The sequence below is a fragment of the Pseudopipra pipra genome, chromosome 21 (genome assembly GCF_036250125.1).
Source record: "Pseudopipra pipra isolate bDixPip1 chromosome 21, bDixPip1.hap1, whole genome shotgun sequence".
Classification (NCBI taxonomy): Eukaryota; Metazoa; Chordata; class Aves; order Passeriformes; family Pipridae; genus Pseudopipra; species Pseudopipra pipra.
In genome coordinates this window covers 3000294-3011085 of record NC_087569.1, presented here as the reverse complement: position 1 = coordinate 3011085, position 10792 = coordinate 3000294, and the positions used below count along the sequence as shown (strand labels likewise).

Sequence of the window (10792 nt, the reverse complement as noted above, 5' to 3'; positions counted from 1 at the left end):
AGGAGATGCCTGGAGCTGCCAGGGCTCCAGAGGAAATGATGGGATTTGGGGACTGTGCAGCTCCACGAGTCCCCAGTGTGCGGGGAGCGGGGAAAGGCTGTGGTGGCCTTGGCAGAGGAAGGCAAGACATCACACTGTGAAGCCAGGGCAGAACCAGGTAGGATTCAGAAATCAGGAGCTGCAGCTCCCAGAGTGTGTTTGAGTTGAAAAATACACAGGTTGTGCTAAAAATCAGATTATCACAGAATTATCACAGAATCATTCAGGTTGAGAAAGCCCTCTAAGATCAAGTCCATTAGTCCAGCACTGCCAGGTCCACCACTAAACCATGTCCAAAAGCACAACATCTACATGGTTTTTGAACACTTCCAGGGATGGTGATTCCATCAGGGCATGGGAAGGATATTAGGCAACATACCCCTGCTGTTTGCCTCTGCTTTCTGGGTCCCCAGGCATGTTCCTCTCACACTGTCAAGATCTGGCCAACCACTGAAGGCAAAATCTTACTTTGCTTAAAAGGAAGGCTAAAAAACCCAGAGACCATCAGGCCCTGCAGACATGTAAGGGCTTTAATTCCCCTCTCCCAAAGTTGCCTTGGCTTCCTCCCAAATCCTCCCCACGGAAAAGGTGGGAGACAGTGCCTTCTCCTGAGTGTGCTTCCAGGGGAGTGGGGCAGCCCTCCAACCCCAAGGCAGCCACCTCCTCAGGCAGGATGGCCACAGGATTGGGATAGATGTCTCCACCTTGTTGGCTCTGAATAGGAAAAGGTGGTGATAAGCAGGCAGTGATGATCCCAGGAAGGGTCCAGCTCTGCCTGGGGTCCAGCTGGAGACATGTTCCCATGGTTATGAGGACAGGAATGTCCAGCTGCCCGTGGTGTGTCAGTCCATGCAGGTGGCACAGTTCCCTGGAAGGGACATGGCAAAACCCTCTCACCACCTCCACTTGGAAGCTTCTCCTCCTTGGTGGACGTTTAGCCCGTCTCTGGTACGTCGAGGTTGCAATCCACGGCTGTCTCTGCTGCCAGGCCTTCCTGTGGTTGCCATGGCCTCCCCCTCGGCTGTGGCACACACAGCTGGAGCTGGGAGAGGGGATCACTGATGGGAAGCTCCGTTCGTCATTCCTGATATCCCCTGGTAGGTGGTGAGCATGGAGTCACGGACCTGCTCGGTGAGCTTGGGGACATCGTCCGGGCCCAGGCCGAGGGTCTCCACTTCTGGCAGGACCTGGATGATGAGTTTTCCTGGAAGAGCGAGGCAGGAGGGTGAGAGAGAGGAGGAAGAGAACCTGTGAGTGGTGTAGAGAGAGCAAGAGAAGATGCAGCAGGAGGATTGGTGCCAGTCAAGGAACAGGAGAGAAAAGAAGGGAAATGCCCTCATTCACACACTGAGAGTGGTGTGGGGACCCAGCCGTGGCCCAGGAGCACACAGCAAAAACCCACACCAGGCTTTTCCCACCCACAAGAATCACAAATATGGAAACAGGTGAATCTCTGCTCAAATCCAATGCCATGTTTCATGTAGAATGGGTTTGCACAGTGGAAAGACCTCAGGGCCTGTCTAGATGGTGGCAGGGAGGAGATGTGAGCACATCCAAGCTGGCCATGCTCTGATCTGTGCATAACAAAGCCAGCAGAGTCTCTCCTTCCAGAAACAGGTTTTTGGATGAAGGAAATTGCACCCAGGACTCCCTGGTGTGTCAGACTCCTCTGGGGAAGCAGCCAAGCAATGGACTGGTGCAAACTGGAAGAATATACTGAGGAGGTGTCATCGTGTGCTCCTGCTCTGGCACCAGAGGACCTTGTTCTGGCCAGCAGAGACAAGACAGTGCCTGCACAGACACCAGACACCCACCTGGGGATCTGGGGAGTGTCTGTGGTGTTTTCTAATGTTCTTGCATGTCTTTACACGTGCATTGGAACGAGATCCAGCAGTGCTGGAAGCAGAGCCACGTGAAGGAGGCAAAAACAAGCACAGAGAGTTTCACAACAGAAAAGGGTACGTCAGGTTGGACGGGGCTTGGAGCAACCTGGGCTAGTGGAAGGTGTCCCTGCCTGTGGCAGGGGATGGAACAAGATCATCTTAAAGTCCCTTCCAACCCAAACACTTCTGTGATTCTGTGATTGTGTGCTCCCTGCCTGCACATCTCACACCCAAAGCCAGGCTGGCTCCTCATTTCACTTGGCCCTACGGAAAGGGTTGAGTGACGATGGGGCTGTGCTGAAAATTCAGGTCTGTTGGGGCAGAAGAGACTTCCAGCAAACACCAAACGTGCTTCATGCATGGCAGTGTCAACACCAGGCACGGAGTGTGGCCTTCCAGAGGCTCATCAGCACACCCAGAGCCTCTGAGCTGTCCTGGCCTGAGGACCAGCCTGTTCCATGTGCAGGAATCCTGACCACGTGTAACACGTCTTCAGGATCAGCCCTGGCAAAACTTGCGGGAGGGAAAAGTGGGAATGTGCAAGAAAAACTGACTGGGGTTCTGCCTCCAGCAGTGAAGGTCCTACCTGTTCAACAGCCACTTGGGAAAGGACTCAGAGGTCAGTAAAACATGGGATTACAGGTCAGCTATCCATGAGATCAGAGGTCAGTAAAACATGGGATTAGAGGTCCAATAACCATGGGATTAGAGGTCAGTTATCCATGGGATCAGAGGTCAGCTAATTATGAACTCCCAGGGTGAGGGAAGTTGTTACAAAGGCAAATGTTCATGCAACAGCAAAAAGCCTTTCCTAAAAAACTTCGGGGAAATTGTGGAATCTCCATCCTTGGAGTTAATCCAGACTTGTCTGGACAAGGCACAAAGCAAACTCTGCTGTCTTTAAGTTGGCCTTGCTTTAAGCAAAAGGTTCAGCTGCTTCAGAGACCCCTCCCCACCGTGTTACTGTCTGACTTCCCAGAGCAGGGCTCTGAGCAGGGGTGTGGTGGGGAGGAATCCCTGCTCTTGGTCCTATCAACCCCCAGGTGGGGGAGCATTTCCAGTTCCAAAAGGTTTTTGTGTGTGAGGAACAGAGAGAGGATGGGCCCAGCAGGTGAAAGGTGAGTGGAACCAGCCAGTGCAGTGTTTAACATTCTCCCTTCCAGCTGTCTGCCTGTGAGGGGATGACTACACCCAGGCACAACAATGGGAGGGATGAGGATTCCAGATGCAAATCCTCCCCTTAGGAAACAGCAGGGCTGGCCTGGGGAAGGGTGGGAAGTGGCAGAAGCCCAATTTGGGGCGGGCAGCAGCAAAGGGAGTGGAGGAACAGGATGGAATGCTTTCCTCTCTCAGAATTTGTAACAGTTTTTTCTGCATTTGCCTTCTGAAACCCAAGACTTGTGTCATTTTTTTTCCCCCATAAAATTCTGTCAGTGAGCAGCAGAAATTCTTGTTGCCATAAATGGATGAAACATGGTAACTGGGGGGACACATTCTCAGGGTGACTTCTGCTGAGAGCTCCGTGATTGTTTTTGTTTCCCAACTCCCCAAGAACCTGATGGCAGAGTGGTGGGGCCAGGGGCTGAACCTGCCCCAGGACTCTGCTGCTTCTCCAGGTTCCCTCACATTTTCCAAGAAATCCAAGGGGAGAGGCAAAAGTGATGCCTGAAATCTCCCTTTTCCCACCAAGAAGACACAAAGTGCTGTTGTTTGGCTGCTGTCTCCACACCACACATCTGCCCACCCACCTCATGTCTCCAAGGACTGTGCTCTGCCAACACCCAGCCCCTTCTTTGCCCCAGGTCATCCTCACCTGGGGTGAATCTCTTCTCCTTCTGGTTGTAGAAGCTGTTGTAGGATGAGAACACTACAGGAATGATGGGAACCTGGAAGGGAGACAATCTATAGTGAATATACACATTTACAGTGAATATTCACATTTACAGTGAATTTTTGCATTTCCCCATCCCTCCTCCAAAATGCAGCTGCTGTTTTCAGGTCAATTCTGCACCTTGCTGATAATCATCACCATCAGCTTCACAGCAGATACTCAGAGGGTTATTGGGATATTTAGATCATTTAATTGTATCACCCCACGTCCTCACCATTGGCTTTTACATTTTCATCTCTGTATTTAAGCCAACCATTGTGGATTGGCAAATTAGGATGTGCCTGGGCAGGTCCAGGGCTCTTGTCAAGCCCCTCCCCACTTTTTTTTCCCCAACCTGTCTGGAAGGTTTTCCACTTTTCCCAGAAACAGCCCCATCCTGTGCCACCCACAAACTCCTTGTGGGCTCCTGGGTGTGTGTTGGATCCACGGGGAAACCAGGGACCAGGAGCCTGCTTTGCTGGTGGACCATGGCAAGGCAAAGCCCACCCCAAGGGGCAGGAGGCAGGTGGTCTCACCTGGGCTTTCACAGCCAGCTGGAAGGCCCCACGTTTGAAGGGCAGCATGGAGCCCCCGTGGTTGCGAGTTCCCTCGGGGAAGATCAAGACGCGCAACTGCAGGAGGAGGGAGAGGACGTTGAGATGGGGGCACCTCCAGGTGCTGCTCTGAGCCACCACGACCCCCTGGGACTGCTCTGCGTGCTCCTGACCTCCCCTCCACGGACACACAAGGCACTGAACCCACTGGGGATGCTCTCACTCTGCTCTGCTCGGCGCCCAGCCTGGAGACAGCGATCCCTTTCCACCCACGCCAAGGCTTGTGCTTTCCAGAGGCTCCTCCCCAGACTCCTCCCCACTCACGTTGTCCTTGTGCAGGGATCGTGCCACCTCTGTCAGGGTGTTGATGGAGCCCTCCCTGTCCTTGCGGTCGATGAAGATGGTCCCTGCCAGCCAGCACGCCAGGCCGAAGGTGCCCATGTACAGGATCTCCTTCTTGGCAATGGGCACACAGCGGTGTGGCAGGATCTCCATCAGCGCTGCAAGGGGACAACGAGGGCAGGACAAGTCGTCATCTGCACTCAGAGTTGCCCTAGATACTGGGTTACAGCCCTCTGCCCTGGGAGATGCCATCCCTGCAGCTTCATCAACCCTTAGAATCCCTGGGAATGGGATCCTGGGGGTCTCCAGGCCAACCACAGGGTTAGAGGAGGACTATTGCTGGCACTGAAGGAGAGCAGCTATGACACAGCTGTGGTCAGCTGAGAGTCTTGTCCTCATTCCTTGGGTGAAGCTGATGTAGCTTGAAAGTATCTCTAACACCCTGGAGATCAGACCTGCCTCTAATATTCTGGAGATCAAACCTACCTCTAATACCCTGGAGATCAGACCTGCCTCAATACAATGAAAATCAGCCCTGCCTCTAATACCCTGGAGACCAGCCCTGGTTGTAATACTCTGGAGATCAAACATTCCTCTAATACTCTGCAGATCAGACCTGCCTTTAATACCCTGGAGATCAAACCTGCCTTTAATACCCTGAAGATCAAACCTGCCTCTAATACTTTGGAAATCAAACCTGTCTTTAATACTCTGGAGATCAAACCTGCCTTTAGTACTCTGGAGATCAAACCTGCCTTTAGTACTCTGGAGATCAAATCTGCCTCTGATACTTTGGAGATCAAACCTGTCTTTAATACTCTGGAGATCAAACCTGTCTTTAATACTCTGGAGATCAAACCTGCCTTTAATTCCCTGGAGATCAAACCTGCCTCTAACACCCTGGAGATCAGCCCTGGCTTGGGTCTGGCTGGTCAAACACTGTGTAACAGCCACTCCTGCCCCTCTGCCAGTGGCAGTTGGGAGCTGGTACAACCCACCCCTCCAAACACCTGGGGCCAGGAGCAGGAGGCAGGATCAGCACATACCCAGAATGTCAAGGGAGGTCTGATGGTTCAGCACCAGCACGAAAGGTTTCTTAGTCCTGAGGTTCTCCTTGCCCTTCACCACTATCTGGATACCAAAGATGTATTTGAGGGGCAGGGCCAATGTGCGAAAAAACCTGGAAAAGAGGAGCCAAAGAGATGCTGAAATTTGGATAAAACACTGCTCATCCAAACCATCCCACATCAGGCAGTGCTCCTGTTTCTCCACAGACCCAGATTTGACCCAGAACTTGGAGAAGAGCAATTAGTGTGCCTCTGCAGCTTATCATTTCATTAGACAACATAGATCCAGCTATCAGGTTTCCTTCCAGCCATGCAAGACCAATGGTCCAGCAACCACAGCTACAGAAATTCCGTGGATCAACCAAATATCCCAATTCCCAGCACACCTTCATACTCTGTTTCCCTGCACACCTTGCTGGATCAAACACAGGCTGCAATAAGCTGTGCCTAACTCTGCTATTGCCCAGGCTGTGCAAAGAGAGAGGTTTGCCTCTAGCTGCAATTCCAGGAGCCATATTTTAAGAAGTATTGGTAAAATGAAATAAAAAAATAATAAAAGCTGGGCACCAAAGTAAAGAAGTGAAGCAAATTTTTCAAAGCAAGGGGCTGATGCTCAGTGAGGAGATCTGGATTCCTGTTGGAGCACAGGACAATGGAGCAGTAAATCCTGCCTCTGCAGCACTTCAGAAGGGCACAAGAATTACAGTGACGTGCAGCAGAGTCAACTTCTCGTGCCCACTCAGCACACACCCCGAGTTCCTGGTGCCCACCCTGCTGATGACACCTGTACCCCCACCAGGCAGCCCCCAGGGGAGTCTGCAGCTCGTTGTGGAGCCTGGAGAGAGGGGATGGGCAGCAAGGGGATGGGCTGGGGGACTGCCAGACCTGGGGACACTGCTGCCATTGCAGTGGTGAGGACACCAGTGACAGTGCAGGTGCCAGCACTGCACTGTGGCAGTGTCTGCTCATGCCCACTCAGGCGGGCACTGGCTCACAAGGGAGTTAAGGAAGAGAAGAGCACCTGCAGTGGCTTTCACAACACAGCTTGGGAAGGGAATGCTCGGCCATGGGGAGGGAAATACAGCTCCAAAGACCAGATAAAAGAGTTTTAATAAAAACAGCAACTTATTTTACCTGTGCATTTCACACAGGTAGTTGGCATTACCTACTTTGGCAAATCAATGTCACCTTTTACATCCTTTCCTTCCATAATTTGTTCTTTGTTCTATCAACCCAAACCCAATATTGAAACTCACACCCCTCCACGGAATTCCAGGGTCTGTCATCTCCCCACACCACCACACAACTAATTCCTCCCCCCCACACCCCAGCTCACAGGAGCCTCCAAAACAAAGCACTGGAGAGAGTGGACTCTACCAGTGCCCCGAGCAGAAAGAAGCCATGGACCACTCACGTCGCGTTCTCCACGTTCCGTCCCCGAGGAATACTGAGGATAACAACCCCAATGCTTATGGTGAAGAACCACAGCTTATAGAAGGTCATCTTGCAGAAGAATCTGAATGCAGGTTTCACCTGGTAAAGGACTAGAAACACGACGAACAGGCAGGTGAATGGGTAGTGAAGGAGGAAAAGCTCCATCCTTCCAGCCCGGAGCGCGCTCACCGAGCAGGGAACCAGTCACCAGCTCCCGGTGTTGTGGAGCAGAGTTGAGACTCCCTGGATCAGCTCCATGTGGGTGGTGCACAGCTGGAAGGAGGTTTGGGAGCGATGCTGCAGCAGGGCTGTGCTCCCTGCTCGGGGCTCAGCTCGCCGTGGGAAGCCGGTTTAGCAAGGACACGCCGGCAGCTCCGAGTAGGAGTTGGGTGGCAGGAGGGGCAAACACGCAATAGCAAAGCTGCCTGGGGGCAAGGGCTGGGTGCATCTGGGCTGGAATGTGCCTGGAGAGCCAGCCCCCCTTCTGGGGGCTCTGGGCATAGGAACCCTGAGGACTTTTAAGAAAATCTCTAGTGGGAGGGAGCGGGATGTGTGGGACAGCAGAGACCCCGCCCAGAGGCACTGTGGGTTTAGATGGGATATTGGGAAGAAATTCATCCCTGTGAGGGTGGGGAGGCCCTGGCACAGGTTGCCCAGAGAAGCTGTGGCTGCCTCTGGATTCCTGAAAGTGTCCAAGGCCAGGCTGGATGGGGCTTGGAGCAGCCTGGTCTAGTGGAAGGTGTCCCTGCCCATGGCAGGGGGTGGAATGAGATGAGCTTTAATGTCTCATCCAACCCAAACCATTCCATGATTTTTGTGATTCTATGACCCCAGGCTGTCTCACCTGAGCTTCACCAAGTGAGCTGGCTGCAAGATGTCCAGGAAATCAGAAACTACTGTTACGGAGGAGACACAAAGGGAAAACCAGTAATGCAAGCACCACACATCCAGGCATCGGAGGGACCAAGCTGAGCAACTGGACATTCCCCATGTAGAGTGGGAAAAGTGGGAAAAGTGCCACAAATTTAGACCAGAAGATAAACAAAGCAAGGGCAGCTCCTCCAAAGGTTTTCACGGCCAGAGGCAGGCAGATGTTCAGGCAGCATCTGCATAAGGAGGGAGTGAAGCAGGAAAATGCAAGTTTAACCTGGGACTGCTCCAAGTGCATTTCATCTCCTAAAACCACTGCCTGAAAAGGGTCTTTGCAATGGATGGAACGACTGGGCTGAAAAAGAAACCTTGTGTGATTCATCATCTGCATGACAGGCCTTGCTCTAGCACTTCAGAGGAGCAACAGTATTAAATAATTGATATTTAATGACATTGAATTACAGCCAGGACTGAAAGCTGCAGATTCTAAAAAGGAAATGCTCCGAGGACCCATGAAACCATGTTGACCATCACCTGCAACCTAAAGAACAAGGTCAAACCCCCCAGGACAATAAACTGGGCAAGAATGTGTGATATTTTATTAAGAAACATGATAATAAAAAAGGGCATTGCCTGTGCCCTCTGCTCCTGTGGCTAATCCAGGGACCGTTCTTCTCCTGTCTTTCATGGACAAACTGGAGAGGAGTGACTGCAGCCTCACTGCTCAGCTCTCCCAGGGCTTCCCTGCAACCACAGCAGAGGCAGCCAAAGGTTCTCCCACAGCCTCTGCACTGTGCCTGCCCCAGCACATGGAAAAGACAAACATCCCACGTCCCACATGGGATCATGGCACCGGGACCCTCTGTACTGGTGCTGCAGAGACCAGCTCCTTTTGGAATTGGTTTATAGAGACCAACCACAGCTGCTTTGGGCTTCTCCAAGGTCTGATCCAGCAAACAGTTCCCTTCCTAATGCCTGTTAACCTCTCCTATATCTCATCAGTATAAGTTATGGCCTTTTGCAGTTGGGGGAAGGTTGATTTGCTCACAACTGGTTCATCCTGACTTGCCAGGAGAGAGGTTCCTAAAATGTAACCCCAGAGAAAGGAGTGCAGTGACTGTCCTGCAGGGATGGATGTGGCTCCCAAACCAAGCCATGTTCAGATTCCTGCTGCAGGAAAACCTCTGACACAACCCTGCCCTCCCAAACCCACCCAGAATGTCTATGGACAAGGGAGTGTGTGAGTTCACAAACCACTGAAAAGCTTTATTTTAAGTCACTGACAGCAATTTTCAAAGACTTTCACAAAATCACAGAATCATTAAGGTTGGAAAAGACCTCCAGGATCATCAAGTCCAACCTGTGACCAATCCCCACTTTGTCAACCAGCCCAGAGCACTGAGTGCCACCTCCTGTTGTCCCTTGGACACCCACAGGGATGGGGACTCCATCACCTCCCTGGCCAGCCCATTCCAGTACCTGACAACCCTTTCCATGAAGAAATTTTCCCAATATCCAACCTGACCCTCCCCTGGTGCAGCTTGAGGCCATTTCTTCTCATCCTGTCCCTTGTTCCTTGGGAGCAGAGCCTGTCCCCACCCCTGGCTCCTCTCTCCTGTCAGGGAGTTGGAGGGAGCAAAGATCTGTGATCTGGGGCTTCCAAGAGCTGGTGAGTGTCTCTGATGGGAAAAGCCAAGGGCACAAAGCAATAATAAAAACTGTGCCATTCCCAATTCACCACGGAGAGATCGTGAGCTCAGGTCTGACACAACATTTAGGCTCCAAGGCCACAGACACCAAAATCCTCAGCTGTAATTTTGCTCTGTTGCAAACATCCCCAGCACCTGGATCCACCCCACTTCCATTTCAAAAGCAGGCAGCTCTTGCCTAACCTGCAAGGTGTTTTATGAAATTCCAGCTCTAACGTAGTTCCCAGTTCCCAGACTAAGTGTGTCCGTTCCCAGTTAACTCCCTTTTGCCCCTGGGTCTTTGCACCTTTTCCACAATCTGGCTTAAGTGAAGCTGAGATAGGGAGAGGAGGGACTTGCTCATACCCTGAGTTTTCATCACTCAGCTTTAATGACTCTCCTACTCTCCAACTCTGCTCAGCCACACATTGGCCAGAAGAGAGAGGAGGAGGCAGGGAAAGGGATCTAATCTGATGGGAAAAGGCAAAGAAAATTGTCTTGTTCACCATAAGCAAATGAAGGCTCAAAACAAAATGTCCCTGGGAGAAGGTGCTGAGCGGGATGGACTCGGGATGGACATCCAGCTTTGAGCAACAGCTGCAGGTGGGAAAGAAAGTGAATGAGAGGCCCTGACAGAGCCAGGAGGGAGAACTGAACTTCCAAAACCTTTGACAGAGGCTGAGAAGGACAAACAATCCCACCCCAGCTCCTGCAGGATGAATCCCCCACCTCAGCAGCTCCATCAGCCCGGGCAGGGACGTGCCGGGCATCCCATGGCATCCCATCCCCCTCCTGCTGTACCAGCATTTCATGGCTTTGATCAGGCAGTTTGATCAAGTTGATAAACCAGATCAAAGTGCCCAGATTTCATCTTAAAACCGGGAAAATTGGCTCCCTGTGCTTCGTGCACAGGGATCGTGGGTGGGGTTGAGCCACTTCCTCCCCCACAGGGGAGTTGCTGAAGTCAGCAGGTAATGACTGAGACTTTCTCTGTCCCTGAGGGGCTGAGCAGACACAGGTGGGTGTTATTTGACAACTGAGAGGG

General features: G+C 52.0%; 1 protein-coding gene across 1 annotated transcript; it reads right to left on the bottom strand.

Annotated features, from left to right (window-relative positions):
• Positions 1–551: 551 nt before the first annotated feature.
• Positions 552–10785, bottom strand: LOC135425404 (1-acyl-sn-glycerol-3-phosphate acyltransferase alpha-like). The gene is made up of 6 exons (XM_064677663.1): positions 7170–10785; positions 5735–5868; positions 4671–4846; positions 4329–4424; positions 3736–3808; positions 552–1243 (listed from the first exon to the last, which is right to left on the bottom strand). The coding sequence occupies exons 1-6, from the start codon at positions 7352–7354 to the stop codon at positions 1095–1097; spliced, it is 813 nt and encodes a 270-aa protein (XP_064533733.1). The 5' UTR covers positions 7355–10785; the 3' UTR covers positions 552–1094.
• Positions 10786–10792: the final 7 nt, after the last annotated feature.

Bases quoted from the DNA above. Each gene is read 5' to 3' on its own strand.
- LOC135425404 (XM_064677663.1), bottom strand. From the start codon at position 7,354: ATGGAGCTTTTCCTCCTTCACTACCCATTCACCTGCCTGTTCGTCGTG. The intron at 4,847-5,734 runs GTATGTGCTGAT...GTCCCCTTGCAG, and splicing joins GACCTCCCTTGACATTCTGG to CGCTGATGGAGATCCTGCCA. The intron at 1,244-3,735 runs GTGAGGATGACC...TCGCTCTTCCAG, and splicing joins GGAGAAGAGATTCACCCCAG to GAAAACTCATCATCCAGGTC.